General features: G+C 45.8%; 2 protein-coding genes across 2 annotated transcripts in view; both read right to left on the bottom strand.

The window, feature by feature from the left end:
* Window positions 1-5,342: 5,342 nt before the first annotated feature.
* On the bottom strand, window positions 5,343-5,887 carry BRK1 (BRICK1 subunit of SCAR/WAVE actin nucleating complex). The gene is made up of 3 exons (XM_068201763.1): window positions 5,724-5,887; window positions 5,563-5,645; window positions 5,343-5,485 (listed from the first exon to the last, which is right to left on the bottom strand). The coding sequence occupies exons 1-3, from the start codon at window positions 5,839-5,841 to the stop codon at window positions 5,459-5,461; spliced, it is 228 nt and encodes a 75-aa protein (XP_068057864.1). The 5' UTR covers window positions 5,842-5,887; the 3' UTR covers window positions 5,343-5,458.
* The window catches only part of FANCD2 (FA complementation group D2), a 35,704-nt gene continuing 19,457 nt past the window's right edge, over window positions 5,887-22,133 (bottom strand). Inside the window, exons 26-44 of the mRNA XM_068201764.1 lie at window positions 21,430-21,538; window positions 20,826-20,921; window positions 19,781-19,890; window positions 19,430-19,576; window positions 18,203-18,319; window positions 17,237-17,365; window positions 16,912-17,027; window positions 15,292-15,405; window positions 14,611-14,738; window positions 13,189-13,288; window positions 12,319-12,441; window positions 11,467-11,560; window positions 10,836-10,907; window positions 9,974-10,012; window positions 9,453-9,527; window positions 9,190-9,264; window positions 6,670-6,816; window positions 6,063-6,146; window positions 5,887-5,976 (exon numbers count right to left, since the gene is read on the bottom strand). Of these exons, the coding sequence (XP_068057865.1) occupies window positions 5,899-5,976; window positions 6,063-6,146; window positions 6,670-6,816; window positions 9,190-9,264; window positions 9,453-9,527; window positions 9,974-10,012; window positions 10,836-10,907; window positions 11,467-11,560; window positions 12,319-12,441; window positions 13,189-13,288; window positions 14,611-14,738; window positions 15,292-15,405; window positions 16,912-17,027; window positions 17,237-17,365; window positions 18,203-18,319; window positions 19,430-19,576; window positions 19,781-19,890; window positions 20,826-20,921; window positions 21,430-21,538 (1,953 nt within the window). The 3' untranslated portion in view covers window positions 5,887-5,898. The remainder of the gene's footprint in view (window positions 5,977-6,062; window positions 6,147-6,669; window positions 6,817-9,189; window positions 9,265-9,452; window positions 9,528-9,973; window positions 10,013-10,835; window positions 10,908-11,466; window positions 11,561-12,318; window positions 12,442-13,188; window positions 13,289-14,610; window positions 14,739-15,291; window positions 15,406-16,911; window positions 17,028-17,236; window positions 17,366-18,202; window positions 18,320-19,429; window positions 19,577-19,780; window positions 19,891-20,825; window positions 20,922-21,429; window positions 21,539-22,133) is intronic.

Here is a 22,133-nt window from a genome sequence, read left to right as displayed (position 1 = left end):
TTGCTGTGATTTTTTGGTACCTTTTTAGAGGGGAAAAGGATTGAGGTTTGTGTTTTTTAAGCCAGGTATTCCACTCTTTTCTACAAGTGCCTATTCAAGTGCCTTGTCTCACCTCCCCTGGCATTTTGAATTACATATAACATTGAACACTTAGAGAGCTAATACCCTGCACCTACTGCTGGGAAGATTATCTAATGAATTAGAATGCTTTATCATGTATTACATGTGTTTACTTGGCCCTTATTTGGGAACTGTCCTCTGAGAGATTCGGGAGAATGGGGATTTATTCTTTGTATGCTGGGAAAATTGCTTCCAGGAGGGGTTTAGAGAGGTGAGACAGAGCCAGAGCAGCTCTTGTGCTTGACACTAATTGGGTGCAACATGTGTGTGGATTTGTCACACAGGCAGGTTGCATTAGAAATGTAGAAATACTGCTCAGTGAGTGTAGGAGGGGCCCAGTGATGGAACAGAGAGTAGTTATTGCTCATTATGTCATCACATTTCTGACAGATTTAAACATTCCCATGACTCCTCTTGCCCTACCCTGACTTTCATCCAATGGGCTGGTTAAATTACTCCCTCCTGTGCATTTACTTAGTTGCTACTTATTTTCCTTTAAATAAAGTCTGCTTCAACACTTGTTGTGAATCTTTGAAGCTCAGGTAAGTGCAGGGGGATTATGCCTCACTGCCAGCTGTACTTTGCAAGCTACAGGTAGTTTACAGCTACCTTTCTGCTTTTAAACTATGAGACTTTTGAGAGAGAAGAAAAAAGCAACAAGCAGTGAATACAACCCACTTCCTAACCTTCCAGATCATCACTGAACCAATAACACCCTGTTATGCTGAAATCATGTGAAAGATGTTTGCTTTTGGCTGGGACAAAGCCTGAGGTTTAGCTATGAAACCTTGTGGAATCATAAGAGTAGATAATGTTGTACCTTACTAAGATTTTTTGGAAAAATTTTTCTCATTCTGTACCCTTCTGTGGAATTACCTGCCATAATAATTCATTGTATTAGTATTTTAAATTAACACAGTAACCTTTTTGCTAAAGCCCGTTAAATGTAGGAACTAGGCCTGTTTGAGCAGGCTAAATCAAAGGTCAGGATGTATCACTCACTTCCTGGAGAATTACTGAGCTCCTCAGGTGCTGCTATCAACAGCTCCTGAGGCAGAAGAGTGAGTGATTCCAGTAGTGACAAGCACAGGATCCTCCCCTTAATCTCTACAGGTAATGATGGAAATCCCCTCATTATGGGAGCTCCCCTTTATTATGGTCAGCACATTACAGGCTCACAAATGGGCTCTGAGGGATGACAGGGAGGGGGGGGTGTCTGGCTTCTGGTCCTTCCAATTTAGCTACAAGGGCAGTCTTCCAGTTACTGTCTGGCTGCTGAAGCCCAGGCCCATCAGCAGGATAGACAGTGCAGCCCCACCAACACAAAGCTCAAATGCATAAAGGGCAAGCTGCTGGCTGACAGAAGTAGGGAACAGTGAACCTTTCCCAGCCCCTGGCCTGGCTGAGCAGTGCTGCAGCAAGCACAGGGATCAACGTGGGGTCCCAGGATACTCTCCCCACCCACTGCCCTAACTGGAGAACCGCTTCCATGAGCAATGTCTAAAAAAATCTGCTCCAATATCTGTTCCTCTCCTCTTCCTTGTTCTCCCAGTTCACTGGGCTCCCTTTCCATCCCCAGTCTTCTGGTCTAGCAATAGGGCTGGAAGCGCCTCATGCAAGCACAGCCAAAGGCAGGGGAGCACAGATGCTCCCCGGGAATCAGCAGGAGCCTGAGGGACAATTCCCAGCTTCAGCTCATCCTCCCTCTTGATAAGCCCTTTTCCTCAGCACTTTTAAGAACACAGGCAACACCGAGGATTTCGATATTTAATCCTGGTGTTTTGTGGGATGGGTTTGGTCCTGGAATCCATTTTGTAACTCTGTCAGCAAGGCAGGCCGTGACCTGTCCCCCACTGCCTTGTCAGCAATGTACCTGCCAGGAGATGGCAAAGCCAGGAAGAACAGCCTCCAAAGGTAAGGAGGCACGGGTTGGTTACCTGGTGGGGTTACCTGTTGGCAGAGGGACAACACAGGGAGAGTCACAGAGCCAGGTTGGGGCTGGGCCAGCAGCTCTGTGCAGCACTGACCAAACTGGCTGGGGCATCCCTCAGCCAAGGTGAACCTGAGACCTCCCACAGGCCTGACTCTGAAGTCAGCAGGACTCAGAGTTTGATCTATCCATTATTTCCCCAGGATATAATTCTCAAGCTTTTGCTTCAGGACATACCCAACAATAATCTTCTCCTCCTTCAAAAAGAGGTTTCTGTCAACAACTGGCCTCACACTTCTGTGATATAAAGTGAAAACACACAAGTTGTGTCAGATTTTACAGGGAGCAAGGGATGGGGAAGGTGAGTGAAAAGGTGAGCTCATGGTACAGCCACCCTAAAGCTTTTATGTACTCCAAGGCCAAGTCCCCAGCTCCCAGGACCTGGAGAGCTCAGAGCAGTACTGCTGGCAGCTTTTGGAAATTGGACACAAAGCCTCAGTGAATCTGGAAACCTCCCATACTCCTGTGACCGTCCTGTCCCACTGACCTGGGGAGCAGCAGCAATCCCAGGCTGGCAGGGCCAATCTTCTGTGAGACAACTACTCCAGGGACATCCACTGCTGTCAGTGCCTTGGCACCAGGATGCAAGCAGACACCATCTTCTAGGATCTTTAAAATTCAGCCTTGCAAAGCTCTTAGGATCAAAGTACAGCTCTCCCTCAACAATTCAGCTGTGTCCTAAAACACTCCTCTTTTGAGATCGCTTCAGCTCACTGAATTATCAGGTTCAATCACCTGCAACATAAAGGGATGGAGGTACATTTCACCTTAAAACTGTTTCCTAAAATCAAGGGTCTGCTCACAGTAGGCACTGAGAAGTCTGCTCCAATCCATTCATCTTAAAAAATGTACTCTGGATCAGACTAAAACTTTTTTGGGCTATGCAAAGCTTGAATCAAGCTCTAGATCCCTGTTCTGCTGACACCACACAAAGGGTGATGCCAATACACCGAGTGTTCCACCCAGATCAAAACACTACAGCTCATTCCCAAACCTTGGAGCCTCTAATGAGGACTGCTGGACTGCTCCAATCACTCCATGAGGCCTGGCTGCCTGCCCAAGCTCAGGCTCAGGCTCAGACTGGCTCAGGCTCTCTAGGTCAATGCTGGCACCTTCATAAGGGGCTTCAAACCAGCTTCTCTGCAGTTCGGACTCTGGGAAAAGGTCTCAGACCACCAACAGGTCTCTGCTGACCTTACGTAGAGCACCCAGCCCTCTCAGGAGATGAGGACAGCATGGTATCAGGACACAGAGGACACAGCCATCTCCTGCTACATTAAATGTGTGGTGGGAAAAAACAGCACCACTAACACGCCACGTAAATCGGACAACTAAATTAGAATACACAAATCCACTCCAGAAAAGTTTAATGTGGGTTCCTGGGGCATCATATTAAAAAAAAAACCAAAAAAACAAAACACCAAAAAAACAAACCAAAATACAGTACAAAGAAAAAAGGCAAATTGAATTCCCCAGTATTTAAAGTAATGAAATGTATCAAAGCCCCATGTATTACAAGGCTGCAGATCACAGCAGCTGCTGGAGGAAGCAGTACCAGCCTGAGGACCAGGAGGCTTCAACTCCCAGAGATAGCCTGGAATAAGCAGCAGCCAACCAGAAAACCTGGCTCCTTAGGGAACTAGTAAGACTCCTTGAAAGGAAAAGGGTTGAACTCTGCAGTGCAGTGAGCTGCCTGGGATGCCTGCTGGGAGATGAACCAGACTGGCTGATCCCACAATGCTGAAGCTCTGTGAGAGCACATATCCTGGGAGGAGTGGTGTCTTCCAGCAGATTCCACCAACTGCATGGCAAAACCTTTGAGAAATTCTCCTTTGAGAAATCCTGGTATGAGAGGAAGAAGAGCCATTACAACAGCCAGTCAGGAGACCATGCTACTAGTTGGGACAGAAACAAGCAATGGATCTCGAGTTAAGAGGTCAGCCCAGTGGAGACACAGTGCCAGGGATGTCTGTGGTACCCTGTCTCCCATTCAGTCTTTGGACTGAAGAACCTTAGCATAATTTAGGCAAGAACCTCTGCTGGTCTCTGCCTCAACCCCGTCCCATTCAAAGCAGGGCCAACTTCAACATCCAATTAGTTCAGGGCCTTCTCCAGATAAATACTGTGTTATCTCCAATGACGGAGTTCTCAGGACTCCAGCACATCCACAGTAAGCAATGCATGGCCCATGGCAGTACTTCTGACATACCTGGGCTACAGAGCAGCCACCTTGGAGCCAAGGGAGAGCTGCTTTCCTTCCATCCATCAATCCTCATGGCAACAGTCTCATTTGATATGGCTGCTACACCTAAGGGCAGTGACCAATGGCTGTTCCACTCGACTGCAGGGCTGCTACAAATCACTCATTTCCACAGGTACTATGCTCCAAAGGCAGCCAAGCCTCCCTGATGTGCAGCCCAACCTGACAGTAACCATGAAAACTGAGGGAAAAGCTGAAGGAGCACTTATTCAAACAGTGGAAAACAGAGATTCCTATGGAGAACAAAACTGTGAGCTCGGAGGAGGACCTACGTCAACAAGGAACCAGCTGATGTCAGACAGACTCAAAAATATAACAAACATTAAGTAACTCAGTAAACACTGCAGGCATTACAGTGCCATCATGGAGAAGTTAAGATTACACTTGGAGAATATACCAAGATATTTAAAGCCTGCTGGGAAGCAATAAAACCTTTGCTGACACAATTCCATGGACTCCCCAACAAACGTTAAATATGAGCAGTGAATCTGCAGCTCTAGATGCCCACTGAAAAACTGAGATAAATAGAGGAGTAGTGGGAAGGGCTGAGAGACTTCCTTCTCCTTGCCACTTGCCTCGCAGAGAAGAGAAACATCTCTTCCCGGGTGCTGGCAAAGGGCCCTCTCCTGTGGCATGTGCACCACACCAGGCAAGCCTGCTGTCCCCCACGCTGCCCTGACATGTGCACATGTGAAGGCTGAGACACCCTCCAGACCATAGGGATCACCAGATTTTCTGCTGTGATCCCAGCAGGAGCACAAAGCACCCCAAAGGCCAGTCAGGTGCCTCCAGGAGCTGACAAAAGCCAGGCCCGCAACCCCTGTGGTACAGCCCCCACGCGTGGGGAGGAACGTGTGCCCAAACCCCGTGGGTCAGGCGGATGGAAGGGCAGGCTCTGGACATCCAGGACGGTGGCAGGGAGCCGGGCATCCCGCGGCCCGGCCCCAGGCAGGCACGCAGAGAGCAGGCAGGGCAGGAGCACAGCGGTTTATTGGCAACACGAGCAGAGGCGGCGGCGGTGGCGGCGGGCCCCGAGCGGGGTGAGGGGCGGCGGTGCTCCGGCGGCGGGGGCCGGGGCCGCCCCGGGCCTATGTCAGCGTCTCTCCCTTGGTCACCTACGGGAAAAGGAAAAGCCTCAACCAGGGCCGGCCCCGGGCCCGGCCCGCACCCGGCCCACCGCCCCGCTGCTCACCCGGGCTTCGATGTACTCGATTCTCCGCTCCAGCGCCGTCAGCTTCTCGTTCAGGGTGGCCAGCCGGGACCGGCACGACATGTCTGCGGAGAGGCGGCAGTGAGACACCGCGGGCCGCCGCACGGCCCGGCCCGCCCGCAGCCCCCGCCCCGCGCCCTCACCGAAGGAGTTGAGGAAGTCCGCGATTTTCTTGATGGAGCTGGTGATCACCTCGATGTACTCGCGGTTGGCCCAGTCCTGGTGGATCTCCCGCTGCACCGGGTCCTCCTGCACCGACATGGCCGCCGCCGCCGCCGCGCCTGCGCGGGAGCCGCGCCCCGCCCGCCGCCCGCCGCCTCAGGGCCGCGCTGCCCCAGCGCCGGGCCCGGCCCCGCCGCGCTCCTCGCTGTCGTCCGTGTCGCTGCCGCTCGGCTCCTGCGGGACGCGCCGCCGTCAGCGCCGGGGCTGCACCCCCGCCCTCCCCCGCCCTGGAGAGGCGCAGCCCGGCGGCCCCCGAGTACCTCCTCCGCGGGGCCCTCGGCCGAGTCCTCCTCGTCCTCCTCCGAGCCTCTCTCCTCAGAGGCCTGAGTCAAAATTTCTTCTCCCTAAGTTGAACACAAGAGCTGTACTGAGTGTATGTGAAGCGGCCAGAGCGTGCCAGGGTGGGATGGAAGAAAAGGGCATTTTGTTGCCTTCTTAAATAAAAAGTTTTAGAGTTTAAAAAAAAAATCAGGTTTTGTTTAACTGTCCTGCTTCTACAGTGAGATGAAGAGCCAGAAATAGCTTCTTTTAAAGCCACACATAAAAGTATGTGAAGGTGTTCAAGTGACCTTTTATCTCTTGCCTCTTGTGCATGTATAGTTCTTGCCATGGAACAGCCAAAAAATCCCCATACCTGTTAATTATGATCAAATCTGACCCCTCAGTGCAAGAGCCTAAAGATGCACACTCTTAATCTTGAAATAAAATGCTTCTTTCTCCTTCACTAGACATGACTGTACTATGGTCACGCTGAATTTGGCCTTTTAGCTTTACCCACACACAAGGGGAGAGTTAGAGTTGTCTGGACAAGGTGAGCATTGTCCTCTCCCAGAGTTTAATTGCCCCAGGCAGGGCAGTGAGTCTCACCTGCAGATCCCGATTTTTGAGGATGCCGACCCAGAAGGCCTCCTGGCAGTGGTTGAATGCCAGCATTGCCTTCACTCGGTACACAAATTGTTCCAGGGACTTCTTCAACAAAGGCACATGGTTGGTCAGTCCAATGTCTTGGTGAATCTATGCAACAGTAAAATGCGATGAGGATTGATTCTTGCCTAAGTGTTCTGGCTGTTTAAAAGCCATTGGCTATCAGGTGGCATGGACATGACCCCCACAAAGCTTGACATCACTTTTGGCCAAATTATAGCTATTGTTAAAAAATAAAGCTCAGATCAGTGTTTTGTCTAAACTGATCCCTTACAACAATCCAAATATCCACGTTCACCTAGATTAAAATAAAAGAAGCCTGGTTTTTTCTTGAACTCTAAAGAGAAGCTAGTAACTCCTCTGCTGAATTCCCAAGCTCAGAAAAGAGAAAACAAGAAACGTGTTAAATACACCCACTCCCATCACAACCTTTTCTTGCTCAGTGCCTCAAGCAATTCCTTTACATGGAATGTGTGTGCACTATAATCTCCAAAGCCAGCTTCTCTGGAGCAAAGAAGCACTGGCTTTTGGAGATCTAGGACAGGAGGAACAGATGGAGTTGCTGTAAGCAAAAACCACCAGAGGAAGGGCAGCTATGCCAGGTATCCTAAGAGATTTAGCTCTGGGTGAGCACCTCCTGCTAGGCTTCAATCTGCATTGCTAAGTCATTGCTAAACCAGAAATCCTGTCCACCTGCCAAAACCTGCACAATTATTTTGTATGTAAGTATTTTCCTCTTTTATGAGAATACTTTGTAATCTTCTGGGATTAAGATGCTCTCAGTAGCTGTACTCTGAATTCAGGTCACCTGCATTTTTTGGAAGAGTTCAACATGCCTGGGCAGAGGGACACTGCTTTGCTTCAAGTACTGCCAACAGGGAGTGGGTAACTGATTACCAACAGCAAGCTGTTCTCCAGCCTATGTGATAGGCAGGAGCTAGCAATCATCAGCACTAATCAGAACCAAATCAGCAGATGACTTGCTAATGACACAATCAACACTCACAGTGCTCCCTGGGCCCTGGAACCTGCCCCACAGTGTGCAAGCAGTTTGGAGACTCTACAAAGTACAGCACTGGCAAAAATCTGTCTTCAGAAACTGTCCACATGCCCAGGGTTACATATGTAAACAGAAAAGAGGCTTGGTGTGAAAAGGAAAATGACAAATATTTAGGAAATAACAGGTGAAGCCGACTGCTGTTGCCTGCTGTGTAGTACTCTTTGAAGACACATTGAGGGAGAGTGACAAACCCTAGGTCACATTGCACGATGGGTTTAGCAAGTGTCCCTGAGGTTTGTGTGAAAGGGAAATCAAGGTTGGTTTAACAAATGTTGGTGTCAACTCCTCTTCAAACAAGTAGGGAACATTCATTGCATACATTTACTTGCCCCAGATTCAGTTTCTGCCTTCTCATTCTTGCAAAATGATTTGGCACAGAGACCTGTACCAGGGAAGTGGTAGAACACAGGTGTTCAACTGCAGCTCTGTGCTAACGGGGACCATGGGACACAGCATTTGAACATGCTGGTCAGACATAACATGAAAGGCTGCAATGCTGTGATCCTGTTAACAAGATGAATTGTGACTTTAAAGCAGGCATGAGTATTTCACTTTCAAACATGAGGACTTTTTAGCATTGTCAGGGTTTGTGCCAGCTTTCACTTCTCACCCTGTGCTGAGAGGTGCAACAGCACGTTCTGATCTTCAGCTAAATATCTATGCTCCTGATGCCAGCTCTTGCCTAAATGGGTAGCAAATCTGGCTTGGGAGCCATGCTGGTAGCTGGCTTTCTCCCTTCAGCTACTTTGGCAAAGCTCCCTTCTTAGACAAGTGTTCGTGAACCTTTTAGGAGTCAGGAACAAAGCAGCACACATGAAGTTCTTTCTGTCTCCTCCTGTGTGATTCTCTCTTGCAAAAAGCACTGTCTTTCCACACTGTAAGCAAGGTTCTAATCATCTTCTTCCTTCCTGCCCCAAGTCTCCCACAGAGACTGTTACCACCGTCCTTCTCCCTTTGCCCTTACCAACATAACAGGACTTTGAGCAGGGTTTTTCCCCATCCACCTCCTGTTCCTGATTCTTCTGACTCACAAGACTATTCATCTTTGGCAAAGCTTCTCTCCTATATTATCAATCTGGCATTTGTACTCTGTTCAAGGCTTCTAAGATCTAAGCTTGTGTTCTCAGAAACAACCCCTTACAGACGCCAAGATGTCCAAAACCTCTGTGTTAAAAAACATTATGCCAACCTGACATAACATCCAAGTCAGCCACTTCCAGAATAAATGCTTCAACTTTTGGGCCATTAAACAAGGCTATTTCACCTTCTCTCAGAGTTTTTGCTTGCACAGACACTGCTGGAAGCATCCAAGCAGAACCTGCAAGTGCCCTGGAAAAGCAGTGGAAGGGAAATAATACCATCCTTAGGACAAGAGTTTGTGCTGCAATTGGAATTTATCTTACCTTGGAATGGCCACACATGTGATGAAGTTGTCTGGTACTCATCTGCAAGGTTTTCAGCAAACTCTGTACATCATCCTGCAATAAATAAGCAGATGAACAAATAATTCTCAAAGGACTTTTCCATAGGGAAACAAGAATATTGAAACAGCCTTAGTCCTAGCAGTCCTTTCAAAGGGTTATGGGATAGAGGTAAGATGCATGTATGCAGGAAGTATCAGTCATGATTCCCAACTGGCTGAAGCCAGTTCTGTCCCCAGGATTACCGTGTGCTTTTTAAAGCTGTGGTCCAGGAGAGGCATGGCAAGCTTCAGAAATGCTTCTACAAAGAGGCGGCCATACTATAAAAGAGATAAATATATCAGCAAGCAAATTTAGACTCCTTCTCAAAGAACCATCACAAAGTCAGATGAGACAATGATACAATCTTCCAAGTTACCCCAGAGACTGTTCTTGGTTAGAAGATTATATTCATGTGAATACTGTACATATGTGCTGTACTGGAATACACAGGATCAGTAAAGGGTCCCACTTTAATCACTGCAAAGGAAGGACAAGGTCTCATCATTGTAAACATCTCTGGTTTTATCCACCAGGCATCTGGGAATAATACTGAACTAAATGCAAAATGTTAGAATCACTATACATATATATGTTTAGCAAGGTGTAAGGAACAGTATCTGCTTCTTCCAGAGAATCCAGTACCCACTCTACTGCACTAGAGGCAATGATTCAAGAAAGCTGGTACTTAAACTGCTCTCTTCAGTTATCTTGAACTTTTGCTTACCTTCAGGCAGATGCTGAGTACAGGCCTGCTGTCAAATACCTACATGGACAAGAGGAAAAAAGAGTCAGATCAGTCCACAAGTCTAAAGAAAACCATGTAAGCACAGCACCCAATTAAAAACAGCCCTTCATGGCACACCCCTGTGAATGTGTGAACATCCATTCTCATGTTTCAGCAGGAACACCACATAAGCACATGAACTGTAGTGGCTCTCAGGTGGAAGCCCTTGGCAGGATTGCTGTTCAGTGATCTAAGGTGCCCTTTTTGCAGATGGCACAAAATTATCTCAACGAGTCTAAAGTTCTTAACAGTTTGGGTCTCAAGAGACCCAAGCCCAGCTGATGGGCAAATAATTACATAACTGACAAAGCAAAACTGAGATAGGCAAAATAATGTGAAGGTAACCCTGGTGCTGCTGTGGACTAAACTGAACTATGGACAAAACTGAACTAAGTAGTCCAGCTCTACCCTTTATGCTCTCCAAAGGCATCTGGAGCACAGGTAGGGCTCCAGTGAATGCTGTATAGAAGAACCTGGGCTTGCCAATTATCACTTCAGATATGTAAAAATCAACAGTAATGATCAACCTAAGCAAGGAGAAAAGTGGAGCTGTACCTATCACCTTCTGGCCCAAACAGCATCACACTCAAGAGACACTGAATGAAGCAGCTCCATAACTGACAGAAGGGGTTATTTCATCCAGTGAGACTGGGCACAGATTATAACTGGCTTTAATTATCACCTTCAGGTTGTTCCACTAGTCAGTCACACTTCATGATTTTCCCCAGTGCTCCTAAGCCTGGGAACACCAGGCCTTACTGAGAATTTGGAGGCAAAGGCAGAAAAACAGCCAGAACCTGACCTTGACCAAGTTAATGAGGATGTGGAAATTCCGCACAGCGATGTTCCAGCGCAGCAGCTTCTCCAGTTGTACCTACAGGATGCAAGGGGACAATAACCCAAGAGGCTGCATTTCCTCTCACTTTGCTGGATGTGCTTTCAGCATTTGCTGTACCTAAAGCACTGTTGTTGTTGAAGACAAAGGAACAAAGCTTCACCACATTAAATGCATATTTATCACAGCAGAAACACTCCATGGCAATTCCATCCTGATCAGTGGCTTTAAGTGCTAGGAGTTAACTTGCTTGCTCTCAGAGCAGCTCTTGGTTCCAAAATAATGTTGTGCTCCCACACAGGGGTGCAGACCAACTGCACAGTTTAGTATTTTTCTGATTAATGCCTATTTTCTGGTTGCAGCTTCTGCTGGATTTACTAGATTTTTGACATGGTGCAATTCAGGAAAAAAAGGATGCTACTTATATGTTACCCTGCATATCAATGTCGATATACATTGGTGAATGAAAGTGTCTGACTACATTTCCTAGACAAAGTTCAGAAGGAAATTACTTTTAAATTTATACATCTTTATTGTACTGTCCAGTTTAACCTAAGTTTTCTTCCCCTTACAAAGTCCAGTGTATTCATATTCCTACCTCACTTGAGTCTGATGGTTTCCCAGCTGGGATGCTTTTCACTGAACTCTCCAGCTGAGCCATCATTACTCTGAAGAAAACTGGGAATGTCTGCCTATGGAGAAAATGAAAAAACTGAAAGTCAGCTCTGAGCTGACTTTGATAGGCTGTTTGTCACCAGAATGATGCAGAAAACTCAAAGGTTGCCCAGCTGGGCATCCTTCTCAGTAGGAAATCACAGAAGATTTGCCCTAGGACTCATAAACAGGTATAGCCCAGCCCAATTGCCCAGACAGATGGAGAATCCTGGGAAGTCACTAGCACTTCCTCAGTGTGAATGACACTTAGATACCACCACTTCTTTGTATCTATAGGTGTGCACAGTGGTAGGATTGCAGCTCTCAGCTTAGGATGATTTTGGAAGTTTCAGAGTGCAGGAACTTTCTTCATCCCTGCTTCCAAATTCCTATGCTGGGGCAGAAGCACCTTGAGTGTGTTTTTGCACACTGCATACCAGCCCAGATTGCTTACAGCCACCCCAGGCCTCTGAGGCTGACTTTTGGAGTGCTTTATACCACCACAGTAGCACAGAGACAACACACCTGATGACAGACAGCAGTTCATTCTCCAGCTAAAATGGCTCACAGCAATAAACTCAACATCGTGTTAAGCACAGGACATTCCACTTTGGCACAAAGCTACCCCATGCTACCTGTTGCACAGTGCCAAAACAATGTTTACAAGTGTCCAGAGTAGCCACCACAGTACCAACAAGAAATCACAATAGGTCACAAAATAAGAAAACTAATATTTAAAAGCAGAAATGATCATTATGTATATCACAGAATTCAAAGTTTCTAGTGCTACAATTACCTGCTTAGGGTAGGATAAGTAGAAGAACATCCATCTTTGGCAGAGTTCATCAGTTCAGGAACACCAACACTGGAGATTTCCTCTATGGCTTTCAGGATGTTATCTGTGTGCTCCAGGTAGACACTAAATCCAAAACCAACACAGCTGATCAGTAGATACTACACAGAATGACACAAGGCCTTGAACACTGCCCTTCCTGAAACATGTGGCCTAAAACTGTCAAGCTCTTCCCTGCCAAAGGCAACCACATGCAGGAAACACAAAGCACTACTTCGAACTGTCACAAGTGATGCCATTAAAAGCTACCATGATCTGAAACATACATGGATTCAGTATTCCCTCATTTTAGTATTCAGGAAGGACAGGCTGGGAAGAGGAGGAGATGGAATTGCCCTTTATGAGAGAGAATACCCAATCGGTATGGGCGACATTGAAATGGCTGTCTGCTAGAGGCAACCTGGATCAGGAACAAGCCAACAAAGCCTTCTACAGACAGCCAGGAGTACCCCCATGTTGCAGACCCTGATGGGGCAGGTTAGGCAGACTAACCACCGTGACACCTGCTGGAAGAACAGCCCAGCAGGGCATAAGCAATCCAGGAGTCTCCTGGAGGCCATTGATGAGAACTTCCTGACTCAAGTGACAGAGGACCTGATGAGGAAAGGTGCTCACCTCATACTTCACACTTTGAAGTGTGAAGTGGACCTCACACTTCAAACCTTGAAAGAAACTGTGCTTTAGAAATGGGGCTTTAGGCCAAGCTGTGCAAGCATGAGGGTTATGATTCAGAGGGGCCATTCCTCTGTAGCAACAGTAATCACTAAAAAAATAGAGTGTCTTGGCATGCCTGAGGGAACGCTTGAGGCTTACCAGAGCAGGGTGTGCAGGGCACTGTTGAACTGGCTGCCCTTCTCTTGGTCTCCACTGGGCTTCACCCAGGACTGGCAGAGGAACTGCTTTGCTAGGGAAGCTGGGAAACATAAGAGATAACTTAGTGAAAGAAGAATAAAAAAGAAATCCTTCTTCCATATAAAAGCAGCATGTTCAAATTATTCTTTGAAAGATCACAGTATCACTACCCCTCATGTGCCTGAACTTTCTAAGTCAGAATGCATTTCCCCTAAAAAGCTGCAAGGCCGCAAGGACATATATGATGATAACAAAGTATTTGCACATCCAGTGTGTTCCTGTTCTGGACTACCTGTTCACATCAGATCCATGATCCACCTCTGGCCACTTCTGACAAACTTAAGTTAAACCCTATTTGTTTGGCAGCTCCTACAGTGTGCCATCTATTTGTTTTTAATTAGGCTATATGCAACCCTTAGGGTATCAATTTCTAGAAATGGAATTCCAACAAGTGACTTGGCCTTTTGGCCACAGCACTATAGTAATAAATGTGAACAGACAAGTTTAAAGCCTACAAATTTCTGAAATCAAAACTGCTAACAAATCTGCTTGTCTCTTGCAGAAATGTTTTAAACCAGGAAATGATTAGTTCAAATAGGTTAGTGTCTGCCACACTCAGTCAGTCATTCTCTCAGTCAGTCATTCTCCCAATGTGGGACTGTTTAAAATACTAATATTATCTTGAAGGAGAGAACTTAAAATTCTGTGTGGCTATGGGGACTGGAGAAGGACAAATTCTAGAGGTGTCTTAGTATGACAAGGAATGGCTGAGAGAGGCAACTGCCTTGAGTCTTTATTTCAGTGTGCGCTGAAGTGGAGATCAAGTAGTTTTCTTGTATATTCCCTGCAATCATGTCTGTCCTTTATCTGCTGTTTATCTTACAAAATGGGTCCTAATCTATGAGAGAAGCATTCTTAAATGAAAACATTTGTTGCATGGGGTTAAGAATTTAAAGGTTTTCCTCTCTCTGCCCTGTATTTGCAGCTCATTTCCATAAATTTTGGAAACGAGCTGTCCCAGACATCTGTACTTACAGTAGGAAGTTACATCAGATCAAGTCTATGATCACCCACCTCCATACCCAGTGATTAAACTGGTATCAACACTGAACAGCAGGCTCATGCTTAAAACTCCTAAAAGTTGTGAAGCTCTGATTTTTAAAAACACCAGCTGAGAAAGCTGGAGTCTGCCTGTCTGCATGTGACTGAGGCACAGCAGAACAAATACCAAAGAGGATCCAATATATTTACTGCTGTTCCCTTTATTCATGGCTAGGACTGTTCACCCAGTAAGATTACCAGGATGTGAAAGGGAAATCTCTCCCTTAAAAGGCAAAGACCACACAAAAACTCATCTGAGATGAGTGAGTCTTCACACATTACCCATTTTCTCCTTCTTCCAGCCAGACATCGGTTTCTCAGCAATGGCAATCAGGAGCTGAGCGAGGAGATAGGCACAGTGGAAGCTGGGAACACTCTGCTGGAAATTCAGGAGGTACTGAAAACTCTCACTGGGGATGACAGGAAAGGGCAAAGTTTAAAAAAGTGCAGACAGGGTAATGTCTCAGACACACATAAATAAAAAGGAAGCATTAGACTATCTCAGATCCAAGGTCTCCATATACCAGTGTTTTGTCTCTGGCAGTGCCCTTCTGAAGAAGGAGTGATCAGCCACCAATACACAGGAATTCAATCACTGAAAACTTCTCTCAAGCCCTAGCCACTCTGAGTCTAGCAACAGCTTTATATACTGCTTTTGCCTATTGTACCTGTAAGCATTTTAACTCTCCAGAACACAGCCATTCCTTCTGTAAATCTTACAATCTCCTTGTCTCAAATAGCATACAAACAAATGAGATCCACAGATTCATGCATATGTTACAATTTTTACTCATTTAATGAAGTTTGACTACACTGCCATTCAGTTAAATACAAAGCTGTATTTGAAGTGAGTGTGGTCTCTATGAGAGCTCCCAAACACAAATTTACCCATAATGCCAACACAAAACAGAGAAAAATCCCTGAAATTTGTTCATTTCAAACCTTGTGAAATACAGATTCTACCTTATCAGTTCCTCAAGAAGAAGAAACTCTGTCTCTCCTGGCTTTAGCCTGTCTGCAAGCACCTGGAGAGCTGACCTCAGCAAGTCAGTATTTTCATGCTGAGAAAAACCATTCCTGAGGGGAGAAAAAAATCCAGTTCATCATCAGATCAGAAGAGATATCAGATGCAAATGCATATCTAAGCCTATTTGGCAAGATAAAAAATAGAGAAGCTGGATACTCAAGATAAGTCCTGCAATATGAAAGTTATAAAGAGACACAAAAAACTGAAAACTCAATGAGAATGGAAAGCGTTGAGCACAAACAATATCAACTTTTCAGTTAGACTGCAGATCTAGCTTGGTGAGGAGAGGCCATTTCCCATAAGTGGAGGTGCACATGTCCTAAGCCTATGCTATTAGACCTTAACCACAGGATGTACAATGACAGTGGCTGTGCAAATGCAGGGATCATGGGTGGTCAGCTCCTGAACAGCTGGTGGGAGCCTAACAGGTGGGAAACTCTAGAGATCTTAATTTATTTATCTGAAGTCTCAGTGTCTGTAAGGATATGTATGCTAGAAATAATCAAATAGATCCACATGCCAATTCTATAGACTGAACAGGTAGACTTGGTAATGATAAAGTGCACCTGTACCACACAGGTTAATTAACAATTGGTAATGTAAGAGGCCTTGACTACGCAAATGTAAAAAGAGCTGAAATCTGGTTGTTGAATTTTAGTGGCTGGACAGCTCACCCCAATATATATGGCTGTCTGACCTGCAGCAAAACAGATTTTACACTGGACAGCAAAATTGATCTTGAGTTGTCTAGTACAAAACTGACCAGGTTCTTTGATTTACAAGATAGGTGGACTCAGGAACAACCAACATTCACACAGGCTGAAGAGGAAATGACAAATCTGGGAACGGTCAGGAGTGGATCGGGGCCCTCAGGCTCCAGTAGAGGACAACAGGAGGCAAACCTCAGACATCTCTTTTTATGCAGTTACTACTGTTTACGAAGTACACCAAAGGTAAAATGCTTTCCACATGCAAATCTAAACTGGGGTTTAGAAAAAAAACTTTTATGATACTATCCTGGATTATGTTAGCAGATGTAGAAGTCTGCAGGCTGCACAAGCATTTCTGAGTTGGATATTTATGAATCCAGCTTGAATGCATCAACAGCACTGGCTTTTTGCCAGTGAAATACACATTCATCCTTTCTCATTGGCAAAAGAAATTCTTCCATCACTCAGGATTCAGGCAGTGACAATTTAGCAAAGGATGAGGGAAAGGAAATGGGAAAGAACGAGTAAGAAAATCCAAGATCCCTAGGCAGACTGGAAATTGCACAGCTAGGTGTGCCACTATGCCCCTTATGCTAACCTTGACCCAAAAGCCATTGATTGAATTCTACCCAGTTCAGTGCTTCATCACCTACAGCTTAAGCACTGCTCAGAATCAAGCAATGAAGCCTGGCTTAACTAAGAAGTGCTTAGAAGCCTCCACCCACTGCAGTGGGTTGTTTTTCATGGCTGACAGGCCCCTGGCAGGGTGCAAACTCTTTAAAGAAAAGAAACAAGAAGAAGAAGCAATAAATGGGTACAACTATGGACTTTTTATGTTAAACTCACCAAGAAAATAAGGAGCGAAAAGTCAGTAACAGCAGTTGGTAGCAAGAGGACATCAGCTGGTGCTCCTGGATGTTCACTCCTGGTTCATCTTCTGCACCCTGATTTGGTACAGCTGCCTTTTATACAGAACAAATAATTCAATAAACACTATTCCAAACAAAGATAATGGCACAAGAATCCATTTCCATGAATTCCATTTAAAAATTTTCTTCAGGTTTAAAAAACCTGAACAAAGTGACTCTTTTTCCCCCCAAACAAAATGAAAAGTATCTTTACAGGAGACAAAACTTTAGGGTTTTTTTGGTAAAAATTGCTGTCCACTAACCTGGAAGTAGTTATGCATGTTCTCCATGTGCTTACACAATGGCTTGAGTAGATCAACCACACACATAGCAACTACCTTGGGAGATCTCTTACACAGATGGGAAAAGCCAGCATCCTTGTTGCCTCTTTCCTGCAGCGAACCCAAAAGATAAAAGTTGCCTTATTAGCCTCTCTTGAGAATAACTTCAATTGTTACATCTTAGACTGCTGCCAAACAGTGCAATTCCTGATGCCATACAGGGTCAGGAAGGGTCACAGGGTGGGAAAGGTGGCTTCTGCTGAACAAGCACCACCAACTCAGACAAGTGGATAACATTTGACTAAAAGGATAAAACTGGTCTGACACACAGCTCTTACGGAATCATTTAGGTTGGATCGGAGAATCCAACACTTAAACACTAAGAGAAGACAGTCTCTGCATGTGGGAATTAACATAGGTAGAAAGACAAGGAGAAAGAACAATGAATATGAAGAGCCCAGCCAATTGCAGTGCATTTCTCAGTTTTATGCAGTGGGACATGCATTTACTTTCCTCCTGAAGACATCAGCAAGGAGTACCTACAACTCAGGAGGTTTTTCTAATGCAGAAAAAGCAGAAACATGGATGCAGCAGCTTCTGCTGGCTGCTGCAGCCATCTGGCCTGGCTAACTTTGAACAGCACAGCCAGTCTCCCCAGGAGGGCTAGGAAAAGGGTCACTTGAGTTTTGAGGCTACAAGACGCCCTCAGTTAAATACCCCTTCCTGAGACATGCAGAGACCCAGATGCTGCGAACACTTCAGCAAGAGCAGTGTACACAAGACTTTTGAAAGAGCAAGTGCTGCTCTGGCACACAGCTGGGTGTCACACTTCCATTTAAATAACAAGTGAAAATAATTCTGAGAAACATTTCTCAGTAAAGGCCTGGAAGCCCCTGATGTGCTCTGCCTCAGCCCAGGCCTGGACCCATAGCCTGCTACTGTTCTTGCCTTTGGAAAGGGCACCCTCCTTGTGGAGCCCGAGGGCAGCACATGTTCCAGCTTCCAGCACAGGTCATCCAGAAGGAAGCAAAGCTCAGCAGGCCCCAGCTGCACGACTTCACGAGCCTGCAAGTAAAAGAACAGTCAATCCCAGGATCCAGATGTAACTGTAGTGCCTTGAAGCTCAAGGTTACCCTGTTTCCAGTTATGACTCCTGGACTAGTTAACCTCAGGGGGGACTTATTTGGTAGATGCTTGGTTTTATGCTCCCCCATGGCAGGTATGGGGCATTGGTTCTGGTTACTCAAAGCATGAAGCCTTCCTGATGCTTTAAACAGCTGAGGCAATATCAGTACAACTTAACAACTGAGAAAGAACAGATTTATACATTGACTTTGAAATAAGCTCCTAAAGATAAAAAGAGGTTTAAGCCCAGAGAGTCACAAAATTCACCAACTGAGTAACAGTCAAGAAGTATTTTGAAATAATGCCACATAGCCCAAGAGACTTGTCAAACTTGTCTTCCAGTTGGCCTGCATGCACAGAGACATCTGTCTGCAAGGGCAGACCAGGCTGTGCTCCAGCCTGCCATGGCCTTTTCCCATTTCATGCATTTGCTGTAGCCTGACAAAATGAGACTCCAGATGGAGTCAGCCTGCCTACAAAGAGGGTATTCACAAAATTAAGCACATCTATTTTCCACAGCCATAGCAATGCAGTTTTTACAAGCTCCCACGTGACACACAGCACCCTGCTCACTGAAAGTACCTCTACGGCTCCAGTCCCACGTTTGTGCTGTTTATGATCTCCTGATGCTTTGAGACACTTGAGTTTTTGCAATACAGGCTTTACTTTATGTCATGGATTCTTCTTGACAGGCAGTACTTAGTGTATTTACCACCCTGTATCTTACCTGTGCTCAATATTAAAGCCCTTTTCTTTCCATTAGATCTATGCATGTTATACAGTATCTTTCACCTTTTACACAATATTTACATTAGTTTGTTTTTAACATTACTATATGACATGTCTGCTCTTCTCAGGAAAGTACTCTTTTTCTCAGTGCCTTGAAGTACTTGGGGCCAAATGCTCTCCTGGTCCCCGGCTCACAGCCCTGGACAACACATCTTGGCACCAACCCGTCGCACACTTCAGTGGAACAGAGAGGGCCAGGGTCCCTGAGAGAGGCTGTTCCACAAAGCCTCATCAGTGTGGGCTTCAGGCTGCTCCACTCACCTCTGTGTGCATCTCTGTGTCCAGGACAGACTTTGTGAGCAGCCCACAGTGCAGCACAGTGAACACCTCGAGGTCCAGCTCTCGGAAGTACGGGCGATAGCTTTGCAGCTGCGCCAGAGGATTTCCTGCCTCCCTGTCAGCAGCAGTCTGAAAAGGAAATTGCAGGAGAATGACCTCTGCAGGGATAATTTACAAAATTCTGATGGGAGGCAGGTGCCAGAAAGCAGAACTGAACCACTGACTGTGATTAACTTTGGAATGAACAACCCCTCTCTCAAAGCTTTTGTTTATGCTTCTCTAGCATCTTCCCTGCTCTGGCTTCCTTGCAAATCCCCAGGGCTGCACACCTACCTTGTCCAGCTCGGAGAGCTCGGTGTCAGGCTGGTTTCCCTCAGAACTGTCTTCTGCTTGAGAACGATCTGCAGAGCCAGCTTTGCTGCTATCAGCCTTCTTTTTCCTTCCTTAAACAACAACAAAAAAGCAACTTCAGAATCAAAGGCTACACACTGTGCTCAGCACTAGGCAGCACCTGCAGCCAGCACAGGCTGGACTTTAATCAGCACTAAGATAGCATGGAGCACATGTCCATAGATGAAGTGCTCCTTCAAAATACAGTATCTAAAGTGATGGATCCATCTCTTGTCTGCAGAACACAGTCAAAACTTTCCTTCTGCCTCCAACATGCTCCTATATAACAGGCCCAGACCCTGCACAATGGGTTTGGCACAGGAGGGAAACGCATTCTTATCTGTGGCCTCCTCCAGTTGTTCTCACTGAATTGAATGTGAATTTTTGTCCACTTTGGCTTAAGGCAGACATGTTCCCAGGAAATGCTAATCTAAACTAGAAATAAATCTGATCTAGAAACAGAACTAGAGACAGGAAGAACAAAGCAAATCTGATTCAGCTTGAAAACTGAGAGGCAAGTTCTGTCTTCTCTGTGGGAGCTAGCAATGGAAAAGGATGAAGGAAAGATTTCCTTGTGCAGCACAGCCATGACAAGTTTCCCACAACATTGGTTAGGTACGACCTAAAGCTCAGGGGTTTACAAGGCAGCTCAAGCCACAGATTCAGCACCAGATGATGCCACAAACCCATCAAAGACAGAACTTGCTCCTGCAGAAAGTACTTTGGCAGGTGGAAGCAGTCAATGAAAGTCCTGCATTTTCACTGGTAAATGCTACGCAGCAGCTTTCCCAAGGAGACAGACTATCCAACACCTATTTGGTGTAGGATGTTTTTCCATCTCCACTTCAGCTGCAACAGTTGATGAGGTAAAATTTCCAGCTAGTTAGACTTTGCAAAGAATTTAGTGCTTTAGGCACACGCAAGTGCAATCTGTCAGCCAACCCCCATCACATCTGTTTGCTTAAACAATGTAAATTTTCTTTACCACTCCTTTTTCTGGCTGGACCAGCAGCATTAATGGATGGTACGGCCTCCGGGGCCTCAGAGTCAAAAGTAGCTGGTGGTGGGACATAGCCAGGGGTTGCTGAAAGAGCCAAAATGTAGAAATTGGTTAACTCAACTCCTGAATGACAACATACAGGCCAGATACATACCTAAAGGAAGTATCATAAATTTCACTGTCCTGGTGAAAGTGTGGAATTGGTGAGATAAGTGTAAGAATTTGTGTACCTGCTAATGGGCAGTGAGCTGGAATAGCAGTGAGTAGGGGAGCAGCGGAACAGATTAGAGTGTCTGGGATCTGGGCAGGCTACTGAGAGTTGGACAAGGAGTGTCAATACTTGGGGGATCTGCTAAAGTTTGTGTGCTTGTGACTCTAGAGTGTGTAATTTGTGTGCTCCTCACTGAGGAAGTGATTAAGAAGAGTAGTTTGGATTTGGTCAAATTGAAAATTATAGCTGTCCATGCACAAACTTTTAGAACTGTAAAACTGCAGTATGTGTTATCATTTGTTTCCTCCATTGATGTCTACAGCAACCCCTTTCACTTCACAGCTGGTACAGGCCCAGAATGTACAAATGTTTCATACTCACCTGCCAAGCATTTTGTCAGCACATTCTGCAGCTCTGTGATGTTCTGTAATCGAGTTAAAACTTTCCCCTTCATCTCAGCATCCTCTTGCTGGCAGAAGGCATTTACAACCTAGAAATACAAACCAAGAATTAGGGAGATTTGTAGCCACTTTGCTACTTTTTCTTTTCTTAATAACATTCTCAAGTCCTGAATAAATACACAACACAGCACAAGTAGCCTGTGTGTCTAGGTTTACACTGCATGAATAAAGCTCTTCAGAAGTCTATGGATACAACTGGTACAATCTGTAAAAAGCAATAGGACAACTATGGATGAAATCTTAATTGAACAAGAGGAATTAGCAGACAGCATATTGTCAGGTTCTGTGATACCTGTGGCTCTGAAGATCCCTTGGCACTTCCCAGGTCTGCCAGGAAAGAGGCAGTCCTGGGAGAAGAGCAGGACTGGGAATGTGGAATTGCACCAAATCTGCCCTTCTCATGTTACCAGAATAACCCCAGCAGGAAAAATCCCACTGACCAATACATTGTCCAAATCTGCTTGAAGGCACTGCATTTTACTCTTCTGTCAGCTCACAGAGGTATAGAACAGAGAGTATAGAGCACTCCAAGAAAGGAAATTCTACAGCTTCTCTGAAAGTGGAGCACAGTCTTTTTGTTAGGTAACAAAGACTACAATATTCCTTCCCCTCCAGCTTCCCCTT

The sequence above is a fragment of the Anomalospiza imberbis genome, chromosome 11 (genome assembly GCF_031753505.1).
Source record: "Anomalospiza imberbis isolate Cuckoo-Finch-1a 21T00152 chromosome 11, ASM3175350v1, whole genome shotgun sequence".
Lineage (NCBI taxonomy): Eukaryota > Metazoa > Chordata > Aves > Passeriformes > Viduidae > Anomalospiza > Anomalospiza imberbis.
The sequence above is the reverse complement of the archived record's forward strand: the minus strand, read 5'-3'. Positions and strand labels throughout refer to the sequence as shown.